This window comes from Empidonax traillii, unplaced genomic scaffold (genome assembly GCF_003031625.1).
Source record: "Empidonax traillii isolate 1590-97213 ecotype Southwest subspecies unplaced genomic scaffold, ASM303162v1 scaffold756:size664756, whole genome shotgun sequence".
In the NCBI taxonomy this organism is placed as follows: domain Eukaryota; kingdom Metazoa; phylum Chordata; class Aves; order Passeriformes; family Tyrannidae; genus Empidonax; species Empidonax traillii.
The window spans coordinates 229,516-248,797 of record NW_020955949.1 but is presented as its reverse complement, the minus strand read 5'-3'; the positions used below and the strand labels follow the sequence as shown (position 1 = coordinate 248,797).

General features: G+C 38.7%; 1 protein-coding gene across 1 annotated transcript in view; it reads right to left on the bottom strand.

Moving 5' to 3' along the window:
* DCHS2 (dachsous cadherin-related 2) overlaps positions 1-19,282 on the bottom strand; it is a 107,646-nt gene that overhangs the window by 34,975 nt on the left and 53,389 nt on the right. The window contains exons 4-7 of the mRNA XM_027900931.1: positions 7,561-7,797; positions 5,218-6,237; positions 3,655-3,830; positions 3,125-3,224 (exon numbers count right to left, since the gene is read on the bottom strand). Coding sequence (XP_027756732.1) covers positions 3,125-3,224; positions 3,655-3,830; positions 5,218-6,237; positions 7,561-7,797 — 1,533 coding nt within the window. The remainder of the gene's footprint in view (positions 1-3,124; positions 3,225-3,654; positions 3,831-5,217; positions 6,238-7,560; positions 7,798-19,282) is intronic.

Below are 19,282 nucleotides of genomic sequence, written 5' to 3'. Positions count from 1 at the left end.
TGAAGCTGTTTATGTTCTCCAAATCTACACATGCAAATCAGTTAGCTGCACATATAGATGTTCGGTTTTGTATCCAATCACCTCATCTGCACCTGTAAAATACTTGCACCTGTAAAATTTGAAAAACCACCTAGAAAACTAGTAAGCAAACTGGGTTATCACAACCAAAAAAGAGGAGGTTTTTTTTGTATTGTTCTCCCCTCTTTTTGATTGACTATTGATTCCTAATTCTCCATGAGTCCCTTCTGGGTTGTGTCTTGCTGTCTGGACCATAATGAGGAAATAGCCAGCAAAAGAAAACAATATCTAGAGATAAATATATTGAATGAGACAGTCCTGCATTTTGCATTTTTCATGATAGTTTCAAAATAATAATGGTTCTATATTACTGGTTTCAGAAGTAGCTTTTGCTGTACTTTCCTGGCTTTTGTCCCAGCAGTATGTCGACATTCATAGATAGGCCATTTTGTTCCATATAATGCTTCATGACATAAAATGCCAGATAAGCAAAAGGCAGAGGAGATATGAGAAACAGAACACATAACATGAATTACATGCATATATTTTCAGTATTTTGGAAAACTTATATTTACAGTTCCACTAAAATCCAAATATTCCATAAAACAGTCAAGTTTGTGCATATTTTGGTGGCAATAAAGGTAACAATAAAATCTGATAATATTGGAAAGAACCTGAACATGATGGGGCTTCTGCAGAAATGCAGCCCTCTGAAAGTCTAGGAATGCTCCCTGCACGCTGCTTGCAGGAGAACAAGTATTTCACAGACATACATACAACACTTGCCAATTCACGTGTGTTAGCAGTGTAAACTAGGCTTCTCCTAGCACTTGTGTGGTCAAGTGCTAATGCTGTCTTCAAACAACTGGTCCAAACATAACTGTAAAAGCCTCTGCTTTGCCAGGGCTAGTCTTAACACACAAAACAATAGTTTAACATGCACTATAAATACACATTAATTGTCTTGTAAATGCTATACTATATCCTGCTGACAGTCGTAAAGGAGGCCAGGCAATGCACTTCGCAATTGCCAGCATCACTAAGGAACAGCACGCACAGCTGGGATTCACCTCCCTCTGAACTAGGTTACTCTTCTTAGTGATAACACAGAAGTGGAGGTACGGTCATGTGACCACCCACTTCCATACACATAAACGTTCAAGGATGATTTCCTTTGATTTTCTGGGAAGAGGGAGGGGAATTTTTAAGGAAACACTTCCCTGTAACCCCAAATTCATCTAGTATGTAAACCTCAGTTCTTTTACAGACTTTTCCGCATGTAATTTGTTGGCATTTGTCATTAACCCCCCTGCACAGCTTAATCTATTGCTGCTATCTTGACATTTCTTTAAGATCTCAAGAACATTAAAAATTACCCAGTAACATTTATAAGCTTAACAGTTGACACTGACAGCTCTTCATCTTGTGGCAGTTCCACAACTGCAGAAAAGAGCACTGGTCTGCATGCAGCCCCCCTGTTAGCCTGATTGTCTTTGTGTTTAACAAATATGGCTGTAAATCAGATCAGATTTCTTCTTCATATTTTAGCATTGAACAGTGTCCCAGAACTAGCAAATACTATTTTAAATATAAACCAGGCAAGAACTTCACCATGAAACAGAAGACCAGATGTTAAAGGCAGTGAGCCAACTAACAACAACAACAACAACAAAAATTAGTATCAGAGAAGCTCAGCTGTTTCTGGATTTGTTTATCAGGAAAATATCTAGTTCCAAGGCTGGGAGAGCTTTTTTAGTGGTTTGGGTTTTTTTTCATTTGGTTGTGTTTTGGGTTTTTTTTTTTTTGCTGCTGTTTTTATCCTTTTGTTCTTTCTAGAAACAGATTTTGCAAGACCAGCCATATTTTGTGCTGCTAGTCATTTTTATACTTTGAACTTTTACTTACTCCTCTCTGAGGCTCTACAGTGAAATTAGTAAGAAAATCCAATGGGCTGCTTGAAGTAAGGGGATATAGTTAGATACACAGACTGGCAGAGACCCCTGAAAAGAACTTCCTGTGTTGCCAGGCTATCACCCTTCAAACAAAGGATTGCACATGAGTCATTCCTTTTTTCTCAATGGAGATCATTTTGTGCAAAATATTCTTACAGGGCATAAGTCTAAGGTTCTCTCCAACTCACTCTGGAAGAAGCAGTCATTTGTATCCAAATTAAGGGAATAATGTGTTTTCTTGCTCTGACCATACAGTATGCTCTATGTGCAAATTACCATAAACTACAAATATCAAACTTAAAAGGTACTGATTACACTAAGCTGGTAGAATGGAACAGGTACCAAATGAAAAGAAATAGTTCTGTTCCTGGTAGCTCTTACTATTTTGAACCAATAGTGAATCAAAGCAGGAGGAACAGACCTGTTATAGATGGAGTTCTCACTTTTATGAAAGTATAGCAAGTGGTGTGCAGTAAACATCACATCTATGTCTCTTACCAGTATTAACGCCCCAGTCCTACTCATATTCTAATTTAGGACTGCTCTGTTGTTAATTTCACTGCAAACAAAACTGGATCCTACAGCTCACCCCAGAAGTGAACTACTACATGTAGGAATTATGGTGAAAACTAAAGAGAAGTGTTTTTAAGTGGCCATGCTATGTCAGGTTAACACAGTGATAAACAAAGGGTGAAATGTGAACTAAAAACCACAAGCCTCATTGTTTGCCCAGATTATCTGCTGATCCCTGTCTCAGACTGTCACAAACTGTTATTTTAGTAAGAAAATTTTCAATTGGTCATGGGAAAAGGAAGATAATTTTTCCTTTAAGATGTTAAACAACTGACTGAAACAGTAAACCGTACAGTACAAGATCATGGTCCTAATCTTTTCTGAATGCTGTTTGAACACCCTCAGGCCAATCACAGAAGCAACCAAACCCCTGGAAAGATGGGACAGAGGGGGAAGAGAGGAAAGATAGCTGCTTGCACCTCCTTAGGTACTTCACAAGACATATGATGGTCCTGATTCCTATTTGCGCAGACACCTTTATTCTATCAGAAACACAAAATAAACACAAAATGCTGTATGTACACATAGCACTTCTCAAATTTTAGTTATCTTTTCTTATTAACAACACTTTAAATTCTTACCTGATTCTATTGAATATAAGACAACACCATTGTTTCCAGAATCAAAGTCTTTTGCAAAGATGGTTGTAATAAGTGTCCCCGACGGCTGCCCTTCCAAAACCTGTCACCAAGCAATTTATAAATAATTTGCAAATATACGTGGATAAAGTGAGTCTTAGAATAAATTCCTTGCCATAACACAAGAGTTAAGCTGTTGCTCTGTTTTCAGTTTCAGTAATATTTACAGTCAGTGCAACGAGCATTTCAGGAGATTGTTGAATAACAGTTATTTAGGTAATGCTCTGTTATGGTCTGCATAGATCGCTAATTCAGTCTTCAGTACAGGAAAAACTGGGAGGTCGGCAATTAAAAGAAATCAAAACCCAGTACATACATAAATAAAATTGCACACGTGTATCCTTCACATCTGGCAGCGCTCAAGGCGGAGGAGCGCCACAGTTTGACAAGATCTGGGGTTCCCCGTTCCGCCCGCGCCGCGGCCGCGCCACACGGTGTCGCTGTGAGCCCGGCGCTTCCCGGCGCATTCCCACCTGGAGGCGCAGCGCCGGCCGCGGGAAGCGCGGCGCGTGGTCGTTGCGGTCCCGCACCGCGATGTACACGGCGGCCGTGGCACTCCGCCGAGGGGACCCCTGGTCGGTCACCAGCACGGACAGCTGGTGGTGAGCCTGCTTCTCGCGGTCTAGCGCAACCCAGTTTATGATTTCACCTGGCGGCCAAAGAAAAGGGAGGAGAAATGGAGTTAGGCATTTACTGTATGCTGGCGCTCGTCTTACTGCACGCAGTTGTACATTTAATTTAACACGGAATGTTTATTTATTTTAATTTAAACATGCGTGCCCTCTGATACACCCTTCCACTGATATTAAAACTGCAGCTTTCCAAACTGCACTGTGTAGAAACATTCTGTCAATTACAGTTTGCACGTGTACTTCAGTACCATATCACATCCTTTAGTGTGCAGTGGATGCCTCAGAGCAAAGGTATAACACGAACGAATCCACTGACCTTCCGAAAAAATCCATCTGGCCTGTTCTTCAGTACACTTCAGGACAGATAATACATGAACACAGGGTTTTAACTGCTGACAAATGGCCTTTATTAATTATGTATGTTAATCAGAAACCCTTATGTCCCCTATACATCCTGGTGAACCCAGTAAATAAATCTGACCAATCTTCTCTCCGTCTGCTCAATACAGCTGTAGATTTTTGGTTGACAAAAGCCCTCCACACAGATAACTACACTTTTTTTTAGATCTTGTTGGTTAACTCCGAGTACTCTGCCTTTAAACTTCCATAAATGTACTCAAAAGGAACCTGCTTTGCAATGGCAATTTTATTTTGAGATTCATCCAGAGAAATTCTGGAAAAGCCTATTCACTCTCCATGAAGACTGGATGTCTGGGAATAGGAATTTTAAATCTTTGCTTGCTACATATAATTTTGCTAAACTGAATTTACAATGCCTGTGAACCTTGGAAGATTCCCTTCATCTGGGCTCTCCACGCTCTTGTCTGTGGTATTATACTGTGTGGACACAATATCTGTTACTCAAGGCATTTGAGACTCACTGCAGAGTATACCCTCTGCTGGGAAAAATTTCTCTCAGCCAATTTGACTTCTGTGATGCCATGTACAACATTAACTCAGTTTTGATGTAAATTACATACGTTTTCACAAATATTTTAAATCACTCTGTCTAACATCATAAGTACCTTTATAGCTACTTTTGGCTATCTGTACTTTTCAACTCTATTTGATCACAGGCAATTACATTCCCCATATGAACTACTGAAGCTATAACTTAAAACTTCTTTTAATTTCTTGCAGTCAAACACTGAAACTTATGACAAAGTGACCTACACAGTTCTGGAAAAAAAAAAAAATCAAATCTCAAAGGCTAGTTCATTCCACATAAACATGTATTGGATTTATTTCATTCCCCAAATTGTGAAGTTCTGAGTTAGAATATTCCCATATCAAACCAAAAGATTCACAGCAATTCCTGAAAGCTTTATACTTTACTTCAATACCCTTAGGGAGGGCTGCTTTCCAAAAGCAATATTAGGCAGATTACAAATCATAAAATGCTACCTGTGTTGGAATTCATCTTGAAATACTTTCCATCAGACAAGAGGAAATAGGAAAGCAGTCCATTTCTTCCTGTGTCTCTGTCAACAGCTGTAATGGTGCCAACCACACCCCTGGGAATTGGATTTTCCTCAATTTCAAAGAAGTAACTCTCATGCATAAACATGGGAGAATTATCATTTTCATCCAGGACATTAACTATTACAGATGTACTTGCATTTTGCCTGTGGTTTTCATCCTCAGAGGTGCTGACCAAGGCTCTAAAACTTAGTATCTGTGCACATTCATAGTTCAAATGTTTCCGAAGATAAATCCAGCCAGTATCAGAGCTGATTCCAAATGCAACAGAATCAGAGCTAGGCTCTAAGAAATACATCAGATTGGAAGTAACGCTGTGTGGATCAAGCAAGTGGGCTTGAACCTGAAGGATTCGGGCACCTGGAGAGGTAGCTTCACTGACTTCTACTTGATACACCAAGTTCTGAAAGACCAAAGTAGGGCCCGTCTTCTGCTCTTCAATAACCACCGTCAACATCAACAAAGAAGTTAGAGGAGGACTTCCACAGTCTTCAGCTGCTATGTGGAGAGTATATTCCTGCTGCTTATCTGCAAACACTGTCCTAGTAAGGTTTACCACTCCAAGACTTGGATCGATGCTAAATGCATTTGACTGCTTGCTTGCAATACTGTACTTGATTGCCCCATTTAGGCCACTGTCTTTGTCTTCTGCATGAGCAATGTAGACAGCAGTGCCAGGAGGCTGGGTATGTGAAATGGTTACCTTATCAGATTCGGTCAGAAATACTGGAGGATTGTCATTAATATCTATCACGGATATGTTGACTTGAGTGCTACTGTAGACTGGGGAGTTACCCAGCTGGGACTGAACGGTGAGTACCACAGCAGACTGAGTTTCATGGTCAAGCTGTTTTTTGGTGCGGATAATGCCAAACTGGGGGTCAATAGAGAACTTTCCATGTGGATCACCGGAGGAAATTCGGTAAGAAACCACTTCTAAAGAATCTAGAAATAGAAATAACAAAAAAAAAATTAAAAAAAATATCTGGAAGTGATAACATGAATGTTGGTAAGAACATCTGTGAAGAATGCATGCTGTTAAAGTCAATGGAATAAATATAGGCTACACAGATGTTTGACATTCTTGGGCTTTTTATGCTTCCTTATTTCTCTCCCTGGAGCCCTTCAGTAAAATATGAATCTATACAGTTTGTCCACTTCTGCACTGCTTGACTTTCATCACACTGGTATTACAAAACTCTATAGAGAAAATGGTATAATAGCCTCTTGTTTTTCCCTAACCTAAAATACAGAAAAAACACTCCTACAAATTAGTCTTATGGGAGCAATTTTGCTACCCACAGGCATTCACTATAGCAAGGAATGAAACAGATTGCAGTTCTCTGAAAGAACTGCATTTTAATCAACTTACTGTTCATGGGTGACCATTCATACATCAAATGCTACCTAAAGCAAAAGCTGTGTAATGACTCAGGCTTACTACCAAGGCTGCCCTGCAGATGCTACCTCCACCCTGAGGACAGCCCTTCACAAAAGAAGGAAATGGGATGACCAGACTAATCAAACTTGTATAGAACCTCGATCTCTACCACTTTAAATTACAGATCCATTATCAACCTGTTATGTGAACTCCTGGCTCCCAGTGCTCCGCATAGGAACCAAATGCATACGGCTTTTAGGACAGGTTTTTTTATGACCATGGACTGGCAGGAGCTAACTCTTTAACCCTTTACAAAAGATTAAAAAACAGATGGATTAAATACATTTTTAAAAGATCCCATGAACATTCATCTGGACTTCTCCACTTATTTTGAGACAATGTGGGGTTGTGTTTGGTTGGTTGCGTTCTGGTTTGGTTTCTGGAGGGGTGGTCAGCACCACTTCATACAGATGCTCTGAAACTTATGAATACTCTCTGATTATGACTATCACTCTGAGATGTGTCTTGCATGGCTAATACTTTAGCACAAACCAGACCATCACACAGACCCTTCCTTACACTTTTACAACATGCTTCCCATCTACCCATTTACATTTACAGAAATCCATTTTGAAGAAAATGGAGGCCATTGCCAATCCCCATGGACCACCAAGGAGAGTACCATAAATCTCCAACCATTCTGAAGAGTACCATGATAAAGCAGTGATTACACCAGTTGCTGTAAATACCAACAGTAAATTCTACTTAACACTTGACAGACTGACTAAATAACATGGAAGTTTAGAAAAAAAAATCATCTACAGATATTTGCAGTTAATGGTCACAACAAAAAGGCAATGTAATCTCTGACTGGGCATGCAACTTACTTGGAGGCTCTCTGGCCTTTACAGTGCCAATCAGGCTGTCTTCAGGTGCACCTTCTGGAACAGAAAATGTATACCGGGATCTCTCAAATATGGCAGGGGCCAAAACAGTCTGAAGAATGTTTACTGTGACAGCTGCATTGGTGGCAGAGGGAAGGCCACCCCCATCTCGTGCAGAAACAGTCAGGAAGAGTGCAGAATGTGCCAGGTGGCCAAGAACTGAGACAAGGTAAATAGTTCCTGAAAGTACACAGAAATAAAAGAACACTGATGTAAGATAAAATTCAGCGGGCTGTCAAAATAGTTTCAACATGTGTCCAGACTTCTCTTAGAGGAATGATAATGTGAACAAAAAGCAGCACTCCCAATTCGTATTTTGAGAGCCAAGTTCTTTTCAAATTATATGGTCTTTATGATTCACAAAGACACTGACACACAGCAAGTTCTATGTCAAAAGACAGTGTCCATAATTCTGATTTTAGAAATGCAGATTCAGCTAAATCTTTGACAATATTAGGCAAAACACAATTTTACTAGTACTAGTCTATAGGAATTTGGAATTGCATTGGGGGGGGGGGAAGTACTTTATTGTTACAAAAGATTAATTTATCTTTGCAAATGGAAAAGTTAACTTTATTTCAAACAGGCAATGGAGACATTCTGCTTAAGTAACTTCTGAAATAAAACATCCACGCAATGGTTTAAGCCCCAAAATATAAACCTTAGGAGCGGTGTGCTCTGTGGAAAGTATCTGGGAAACAGTCACTTGCTGTCTGATCACAAGTTTCTGGTAAAATACCCAAGTTCTGTCAGATTGGCAAGCTGCTACCAATTACATTTTATATATGTATATATACTCTATGAAGTTAGAACGATATCCAAACCGTAGCTCTCTATGGTCTGTTCAAAACACTCTACAATTATCCAAAACTGACACTTGTTAATTGTTCCATAAGAGACAGCCATACACTGTCCTTTGCAAGCATGTTAAGGTTTTATAAATGAAGATATAACCCCACAAATAAATAATTAGCCCTCAGAGCATTTTGAAATGTCTGGTCTAGATGAAGTGAACATAAATGTTTAAAATGTTTGGGGTTAACACTAGATCACAAAGCAATAGAGCAAATCACAGTATCTTTGTTACTTCATAAATTTTATAACTAAATTACAACATGAGGCACATAGTGGAAGACCAGCTGCTTTCAGTCGGGCAAAGACTGGAATATGGAAATGTCCTAGAGAGCATTAATAGTGGTTTGTATTATCCTTTCCAAAATCTTCTCTATCACTGAGCAGAAGGAAGAACACTTTCACCTACTCTGAGGTGGCAAAAATCCATCAGTATTGTAAGACCCTTGAGTGGTCACAGATTTTGCAACATTGAGAGAATTATTTGTGAAGAAAGTTTTACAATATAAAAATGAAGATGGAAGATGACCAAATGCAAGAAAAGTTTTCCCAGCAATGAACAAATTTAACTAAGTATACACTAAATCATAAAATCACAGTGAGCTAAGGAGTAGGGCTGCATTAAATTCAAGTGATTCAACTCGTAGGGACAGCCTTTTACACACCAACAAGGTATTTTTAAGACATCACTTATGATTTTTATAGAAGCTGGTGAAGACACAAAGCCTCCAGCAACTCAGTAAAGCCAAACCTTTAAACTTTGAAGTACCTTTGTAATTTCCTGGCTCTCAAGACAAGTTTAGGAAGGGAGGACGTTTGCATTCAAGTTGGACATTTAGTGGTCAGACAGTATAAAACTAGAGTTAAACTGTCTTAGGAGCACCAGTGCATGATTCAATGACAATATATCTTCTCAAAATTTAGGGTGAAGTAACATTACTATTTTGCTACAGCGCATTTTAAGCAGAATAATGGAAAACACATAAAATCCTCATAAATATTCAAATGTGCATGCATTATACTTTCCAAATATACTGCCAGGACAGTATAATAACAAACTGTGTGTTAACATGCTTAAATTTCATTAAAAGGGTATTCAGGATCAAGGAAGAAGGCTTTTCACTAAGAAAAAAGGGACACTTACTCCAGCGTGATGAACAACAGTAAAAGTGCAACAGTGATACAGATGGATTCAGAATTCACTGCTGATCCAGCTCCTATGCCAATAATTAATGCAATTCCAAGAATAAACCTTATTTTGCCCTTTTTTTCTTTTTTTTTTTTTTTTTTTTTTTTTTTTTTGTCTCTGATGATTGAGTTTTATGATTACTTAAACAGCCCAATGAAGTAGTTCTTCAAGGACATAACCTTTTGGCATTTCTTGAGGTAATCTGAGCAACTGTAGCTTGAAGGAAAAAGGTGTTTAACTTTTTCCCCAGAGGTTAAATATATAAACATGGATTTTAGACACCACTGCTGTCAAATGAAATTAAGTCAATCAAGTGGACTCTATGGTACTTGACCAATTGGGTAAATATATAAACATAGATTTTAGATAACCACTGCTGTCAAATGAAATTAAATCAGTCAAGTGGACTGTATGTTACTTGGCCAATTGGGTATTTCACTATTGACAAGGACAAAAATATCTTGTTATAGATGTATGTGAAGAATTGAAAAACTACAAAATAGGATCAAGTTGAAAATCATTCTCTCAGAGCAATAACTAATGACTTCAGAATATCCTTTAGCAAAGAATGGAGCAACCAGGACTTTGTGAAGACCTAGTTGAGCAGAAATATTTCATAACCAAAACTCCTTCTCTGCTGACCTAGACAGATTGCAGCAGACTCCACGGCAGTTCAGCTACAGAAAGAAAAAAGAAAATTAATAAAAGATTTTGCTTTCTTTCCTCGTTCTTTTGCTGTGCCATTGGGAAAAAAAAGGGAATAGGCAAGTACATCTTTACGACTCAACTCTCTATTGCAGGACCAGAGACACCCTAAGAACAATGGCAGATTCCAAGTAAAAAGTATGTGTTTGACATACGGTTCCTTTCAACCTCAAAAACTGCAGTATGCAGAAATTTAATAACCAATTTTGTCTTTTAATTACATACGTTCTGTTTCTTTCAGCATTTGTAGGACTGGGCATTAGCTTTGCATTTGGTGATATATAATCTATACAGACTTGAGATTTGAGATAGCTCTACCATATGGTGATGAACATACATCATTAGGCTCTATTATTGGTACCACATAATGGCAAAGAAGCTGAAGAAGTAAGCTGCATCTGGGATTCCACTTTCTATATGGTTAGGTAAAGCATGGGACTGTGACTAAAAGGGACAGTCAGGACTGCTTGGGTCAAAAGCAGTTGCCAGCACACCTCAGAGCAGGCTGGCCAGGTGTACCTGGTCTGCTGAAGCACAGTGCAGGAGATCCCTTGGCACTACCCCTCAAAGGCAGAAACAAGGGGCTAACTGCAAGGAGCGGGAACTGTCAAAGTCACACATTCTTTGTGTGACTTTGTGACATACTCAACAGAGGTATGTCTTGCTAAATAACAGGCGGAAGATGAATCATGATTTTTCTTCCCTGTTCTGTAATTAAGACAGTGGTGGCTTATTATTATTATTACCATCATTTGCAGCCTGCAATTCATGCTTCAGAGAACTTAAAAGACAATCAGGTTGCTGTGCTACTGAATATATTCTTCCATTATGAAAAATAGTTCCTATAAACACTGACAATGGAAAGGGAATAACGAGACAGCTCCTCTGCAAGGAATGTTTTACCGAGACCAAAGCTCCCAGCAGGGGACTATGGACACAAGCATGGGTCTACTTTCAGAAGTCACTGTGTGAAAAATGCTTTCTTAAAGCTTGGCTCCCCGTATAAAGAATAGTTTTATCTGCTGCCTTTAAAAGCATTTAACTCCCATCTTTCAAATTTATTATTTATATTACTGCAGTGCCTTGAAGATTTTACCTCTGGTTAATTCCTCATTCTGCACAAGAGAGAGCTGGAATCAATTCTGCTTCAGAGGTGAACAACCATATAATTACATACCAGATGAAGCATTAACATCCAGCCTCACTCACACCTTGGCAATCTCATTTTCCCAACTAGATCTGCATGGCTGTAACTGACTGCAGATTCCAAGCTCTATAAATTAAAAGCATGACATACAGATTGCCTACTGCCAGGGTACGATTCTGGATACACATTTTAGACAGAATGTGCAATGCTGGTTGCATGTTATCAACTGCAACTGCAGGTTATAGTTTGGGAACAGCTCTGCTCCGAGGAAGGTTTGCTCAGCACAGCCATGCTGGAATTTACGGATGTTTTGCTGCAGAACAATCTGTGCTTACTGGTTAGCAGAAATTGTTACAATGGTTTAGAGGGCTGAATGTACAGTGACAGCTAGTACTACTGAAGGGTAAAATCGTGACTACCAACTCTTTCATCTGCTTCATACTTCCTCACTCACTGTAGGGCATGAATTTCCAAGAAGTCTTGCTCTCCACTTTATGCCTGTGAACCATGACAGGTAAATGAAGCCAATACTGGCCCAGAAAGTGCAAATGCATTAACGAAAGACAAGACTCTGCATCATCCACCATCCTCCGGCAATGAGAAGATTTCTCATGGGATTTTTGTTGTTCTTATTTCTGTGGAGGTGCACCACACTCCACAAGCAGGTTAATTGCTAAGTGCTTCTTTCTGAAGAGTTAAAGGTCAGAGACAGGAATCCAGAAGTAGTTCTTCAGCAAGTATTTTTTCAGCAGTATTTCTTCAGGAAATAGCTTAGGATGGGCCAGCTGGCATGATCTGACACACAGCTCAGACAACAAGCAGATGGCAAAGAGGTACATATGGTTCATCACCCCAGTTCACCTTCAAAGCTGGCCACTGAACCTGCTGTTCCATACTCTGCAGGTCAGTTAATCTGACATAATGGTAACTCGGAGCATGTTTGCTGTCTGATTACATACAAAGTGAACACTTTTACATAAACATGAGTTTAAACCACCACACCAGAAATCAAAGCACACACCACTAAGTCAGCAGGACTCTGGTCCAATTAATTGCTGTATTTTCTAAGACAAAGGCAGAGACTTCCCCACATAATCTGCACAGCTCCAGCCCTCCTGCACTATCCCAACAGGTCACCTTTACTTTCTTAGCTTATTGAAGTTTTCCAGAAACAGTTTTCTAATCAAGCACCTTTTCAGTCAAGCTGCCAGCCTCTAGATCCAAAAATAGCTCAGTGCACAACCTGGTAATAAAACTCAACTGCCATGCTAAGCAGAGATTATATTTCTTTGAAGGCACTGTACCGGGACTGATACAGAACGAAGCCTAATATAAGACAGATAAAATATATTTGTTCTTCTTATATTAAGAGTATTACAAAGCATTCCCAATGCTCATCTTAATCTTCATGAACTGATTTTCTACTATGCACGCTCCCCTGCTAAGCTCATTCTAACAACAGTGTGAGGGCATTTTGCCACGGCTCTCTGCTCTCTTGGTGCGACCTGTCACTTTCTTCTTTTCTTCAGATTAACTAAGAATGCGAAGCACATCAAATACATCTGTACTCAAAGACCCATACAGTCTCTAGCAAAGGAAAGTGTTGCTTGTCTGAACTTTACTGTACAAATATCACACATTCCTCTCCTCCAAAATAGGAGGTTTGGACATAATTTTTTTATTTTCTCCATTTTTCTTGTTATCAGCCCACATCACCTGTGCAATACCATGGAAGTTCACTCATCTGATGGGGTCTTCTGTTTTTGAGATCTAATGATGACTTAACCGTGAGAAAGGGGGAGTGGGTTGGAGTATTTTTGTTAATGCTTTGCATTCTGTCATGCACAATGAATCTCAAATACATCACCTCACCATTGCATGGTTAAGCTTTTGGTACATGGCTTGTAGGAATTTTTCTCTTTGAAGATGGTCAATTCTATTGGATTTTATTCATAGAGAAATAAAGAGACACATACACTAAGAGCTGGCAGTATGGCCATTTTTTTCATGCTGTTCTGCTACACAGCTTTCTTTTAGGGCCAAAATCTGCATACTCACACTTACTACAGCAATTTGTCCGTGCTTCTAGGACAATATACCATTTCCTGTATTCTTTATATTTGATTTCTCATTAGATGAGATCTCAGTGAAGGTAAACGTCCACAAATTACTCAGCTATGACTGCTAATTTTTCCTTTTTAACTCAAACAATTATTTCTTCAAAGGTGAACACTTACTGCATGTTCCTGATTTGCAGCATATCATATAAAAGATCAGAAAATCATTAATCAAAGAAACTGCAGTTTCAAAAAGCAAGTGGCCTCAAAAGGTTCCAAAATAAAACACTCCTAATTTTAAATGTTATTTATGTGAATCTCTTCATATGTTTAGCAAATGTACTACATGCTGTAGGAAAATGCCAGAAGTAGTTTAAAAATAAACTATTTTTTCCTACAATACTATATGAAAACATCATTAATCATCATAAAAATGGCCTTGTTTTCTTTAGAAAGGATGCACCCCCATTTTACTTTGATGCCTATTGCAATCTGCTATATATTAAACATTGTATAATACATGCAGTTAAGCAAAGTTTGGATTTCCCTCTTCCCCCTACACCAAAACAAAAAACAAAAAACAAACAAAAAAAAGATTTTGGTATTTCAACATTACTTTTCAACCTGTATTGCAATAAAAATAAAGCAAAACCTTTTCATGCAATTAAAATCTCTTAAAATGTGACTGTTGAAAAAAGCATTTCCATTTTCTTCAATAAAACAAAATTTGTCAGCATACTTAACTGGAATGAAGCTATTCTGAACCAAATCAAAGTTTATTTTAAGTCAGTCTGACATTAAATTGCATTTACATTTGGTGCCATAGTACAGTAATAAAAGTAGTACAGCACTAAAATACACACAAAACAAGAAACATATACCAGTGGAGGGACTGTTCTGCATAAACTCTGCACTTAACCCCTCCTTCTGCATCCATTACCAGGCACTGTTAAAGCAGTAAGATGCCAGACTTAAATCTGACTTTTGGTTGATTAATTCTTATATTCTTAAATTTGCATGATTCTTAGGTATTCCTCCTCTTTTGTCCAGCAGACCAAGTTCCTAGATTGCGTTACATCTTTTTCAGGACATTTTAGTCTCATGATGCCCTATGCTATTCAGTTAAAAATAAATCATAACACATATTAAAGGAAATGCATTATTTTTTTGGTGAGTCAAAATTTTCTCAGCAGTATGCTCATTTTGCAGAAGCTGTATTTCTTAGCTGAAAAACTTTTTTAATGTCCAACTACTGACCAGCTCCTGGAACAAGGCTCGTCTGTTATACTCAATATGTATTTTTTGGGGTTAAATAAGTAACAGAAGGTTGATCCAAGTATCTTCTAGTCAAAGGAGAAATCTCCAAATATCTCACTGTACTGGGTTTGTATGGCAAGGGGTTAGTAGCAGGAGGGCTACAGGGGTGGCTTCTGTGAGAAGCTGCCAGAAGCTCCCACCATGTCCAGTATAGCCAGTGCTAGTCGGCTCCAAGATGGACCTGCCACTGGCAAAGGGCCAAGCCCATCAAACAGTAGTAGTGCCTCTGGGATAGCAAAGTCAGGGAAAAAAACAAACAACAACACACCTGTGCAAAAGCAATTGCAGCTGGGAGAGAGGAGTGACAGTATGTGGGAGTAATACCCCTACAGTCACAGAGGTCAGTGAAGGAGGAAGGGGAGGAGGTGCTCCAGGTGCCAGAGCAGAGATTCCCCTGCAGCTTGTGATGACCAGGCAGGTTGTCCTCCTGCAGCACATGGACATCCACAATGGAGCAGTTATCCACCTGGAGCCCATCATGCTGGAGCAGGTGGATGCCCAAAGCATGTTGTGACCCCATGGGAAACCTGTGCTGGTGCAGGTTTGCTGGCAGGAGTTGTGACCCCACAGGTGACCCACACTGGATCATTCTGTTCCTGAAGGACTGCACCCTGTTGAAAAGACGGATGCTGGAGAAGAGGAAGAGTGTGAGAAGGAAGAAGCAGCAGCAGAGACAATCTGCAATGAACTGTGTAGTTCCCATTCCCCAATCCCCCACGCTGCTGGGGCAGGAGGAGATAGAGAAAACTGAGAATGAAGCCGAGCACAGGAAGAGGGAAGGGTGGGGGACGGTGTTATATGATGTAGTTTTTATTTCTCATTACCTACTCTGATTTAACTGACAATAAATTAAATTTATTTCCCCAAGTTGAGTCTCATTTGCCCATGACAGTAATTGCTGAGTGGTCTCTCCTCGCCCTTATCTTGACCCAGGAGCTTTTCATCATCATTTTCATCCCCATCCAACTGAGGAGGGGAGTGATAGAGTGACTTTGGTGAGCACCTGGTGTCCAGCCAGGGTCAACCCACCAGGTGCACAGAAACATTCTCAATAAAATACACAGACAGAAGGTCACAGGCTTTGTTTTAGGCATCTAATTTATGTAAGAATCACAGAACACAAGCCTTAATATCTTATACAATCAAAAGAAACAGAAGCTAAGTTAAATGTTTATACTGCTGTAATGTACACTATGTGAATGATACTTTCTCTACATCCTTTTCAAACTAGGTTTAAATCACAAGTACCCTCAAATGAAGATAAACCACCAGCTGCTGCCTTTTACTTAGCCTTCATGGGAGTTTTCTCTGCATGCAGTGACTAGCTGGGAAATTTGTTCTAAGACTATGAACAGACCATTTACCTGAAGACTGACACATGAAGTCGCACTGGTCCAGAACAATTTTCAAAGACTATTCTTAATTTTTTTAATTTAAAAAAACTCCCCTGAACCAGAGCTATAGTAAGATAACCATCTTTTTATCCCTCTCTCAACAAGGGCATCACTAAGATCAGTGGAAAATTATGCCCTTGGGTGAAGGAAAATATTAGTGGCTAGTAACATAATGAAAGGTTATAAATTCAGTTGTTAATCTCAAAGTCTTAAAGTTAAGCACTGCATAGGTTTTCTGCCACACTTATGATTGTATCCTGTGACTTACATTTTTAATTACCAGCTCTGCCATAACTATAAATACACTGTCTTCCAGATAGCTCATTAGGTAACAATGGGAAAATAAACAAACATAGCTGAAACAGTTTCTTAGCCAGAAGAGCTCTTCAACTTGCCCTGTTCTAATCAATTCATAAGTCCTGTTCATAGATCATGCATGGATCAGATATCTACAAAAGGCAACATAATGAAGCCAAGATGTTGTTTACACCAACACTGGAAACAAATGATAGGAAGAGTCACGAACTAGCAAAGGAACTGGTTTACAGTTCCCTACCCATACATTTTTCTAGTTACACAGCTCTTGAAGTGGTTTTTCTTGTGGACAGTCTATCATCAATCAAACGAAAAATACTTCAACTTTTTCACAAATGGAAACACAGTAAATGATATTTATGAGTACAAGAGCATATCACAAACAATAAATGCAGTGTCTAAAACCTAAACCAGCAAACAAATATAACTAACAAAGACTTGTTTAGAATTCAAAAAAACTTTTCAGTGGAATGTCTATCCGGTCAATGAAAGGATATTCCTTCCCACTGAATTTATCTATATACAACATTCACATGTCACAGTGCTTGAAACAAAACATGGATCCCCTTCAAAGAGCTTGGATGTGCCTCAACCTCATAATATCTATGTATCAAAAGTAGTATTGATATATTCTATACAGTCAGTGGTTGACCAGCTGATAGGATATCCTGTATTGGGAACACAGCTCACTGAAAAGCTATGAGCTTTCTTCATATATCAATACAATTGCTTTAACAAAGCAATAGCCAGAAGCAAGCCATGGCAGTGAAGAATTCAGGTTTCAATTTTTTTTTTTTACTGTTTTATCCATTTCTCTTTCAAAAGTCAGAAAGGAGATGGAAGAGAAAAGTGAATTTTTAGTGAGCATTCTAAGTGCAGCACTCAAAAAACACCTCTGAAAAAAATTACAGTGAGATGAATTTTCAAATCCAGATGCCATATAAATGCCACAAAACAGAAATTACATATGTCATGAAGAACAGCATCATCTTGTATATGATTTTTATGTATTGTAGTGTGTCAAACTGTTAGCTACTAATTATTTTAAATAATACTGAAAATACTATCCACGTATACATATAATGCTAAGGACTATAATCATCATAGTAAATCAAAATTACTTATGCACTGATTTTCATTCCTCCTTTCCAAATGCTCTCTCAGTGAGAAAAAATAATTATTTTAAAAAATAAAACTTATCAGTAAGGCAAATCAATGGAATACTCCAACACCAATAACCATGCCTCCTTTTAGATCTTCTAATAATAAAAAGAGCAGATAAAACACAATATGCCATACTGTAAACTGGAAAAACTGCAGAACACATCAGTAACAGACTGCTCTTCCACAAGATGAGAAGGAAAAAGACCAAAACTTCAATATGACCTTGTTTGGCTTACAGGTTTGGGGATTCATCTGCTGAAGAATGCCTGTTCCTTGATATACTTGTCCATTGTCCTCTGTTCACAAAACTCAGCCCACACAACTAGATGAAGTTCCCCACATAACCTTCAGAGAGGTACATATAAATTAGGCCATATATCAGAACATATCAAGACAGCTTTAGCACAATGAACACTGGAAAATGTCACTGTTCTAACAAGAAGTAAGGAGGAAGAGCTCAAAATCTCTGTGCTCTAATAGTGAGCCATTGTTTCATCTGCCTCTGAATATCGAACAGCTTTTGCAGCTATTGTAATCCACAAAGAGTGAAAAACTTCTGTGTGACAAATTGGCCATTTTAATGGGCAATTTTTTTCTTTTTTATAATGTTTATTTTTGTGAAGAGTTTAAAAATTATTCTGATCACCAGAGACTGAGATCAGCACTATTGTTGGTAGATGTGGAGGAATATAAAAAAAAAATTGTATTCAGAAAAAAAAGATCCCATACCATTAATATTAATAAGTTAAAATTAGACACAGTCTGACCTTGTGAATTACCCAGGAGATCTGATTAAGTGCAATCAGATTCGAAGCACTAGAATGTTGGGAATAGTGTCTCTGACCTAAATGCTTTTATCATCATGAAATGTCAGCAGTAATGACCTCAACCCACTTCACCTTGTATTTGGTCTGCCTTTGATAAAACACTATGATAGATCCACAAGGTAATAATAACGTACAAACTTAGAGAGTCTTCATGATCAAGCATGACATTTTTCCTATACCAAGTGCCAGATTGGAAAGAGAGGCCAAAAGGTCACAGTCCAAGGAAAAAGGCCTTTCAAAAGGCTTCTGCAAAGCCAGTGCTGCTAATGTGATCCACAGGGGTTCTCTCTGACAAGCCTGCTGGGGCAGTTTTAAAATAACCAGTTAAATGCCTGTGGAGATCCAGCTCCCTAATTATTGATTGACCTGTGTATTTTTGGCATCAGTAATGCCCCAGAGAATCTGATTTGACAGGTAGTTAAAAGTCCACAATTAAATAAATTCTGAAAAAGCCAAGACAAGCAGACCAACTCCCTAAGCAGATTAGTTTCTTCTGTTCATCAGAATATTTTGGAAACTGTGTAAAAACCGACATCATTTTGACAGAATAGAGCCTTGCAACATTTTGTATGCCAAATAGCTAATACACATACACATGTACCACAGTACAAAAAAATCTTCAAACATATAAAATAATCACCTGTGCCGTGACCATCTGTTGATCAGGATACATTCATATACAAGGGCTGGTTCTCAAG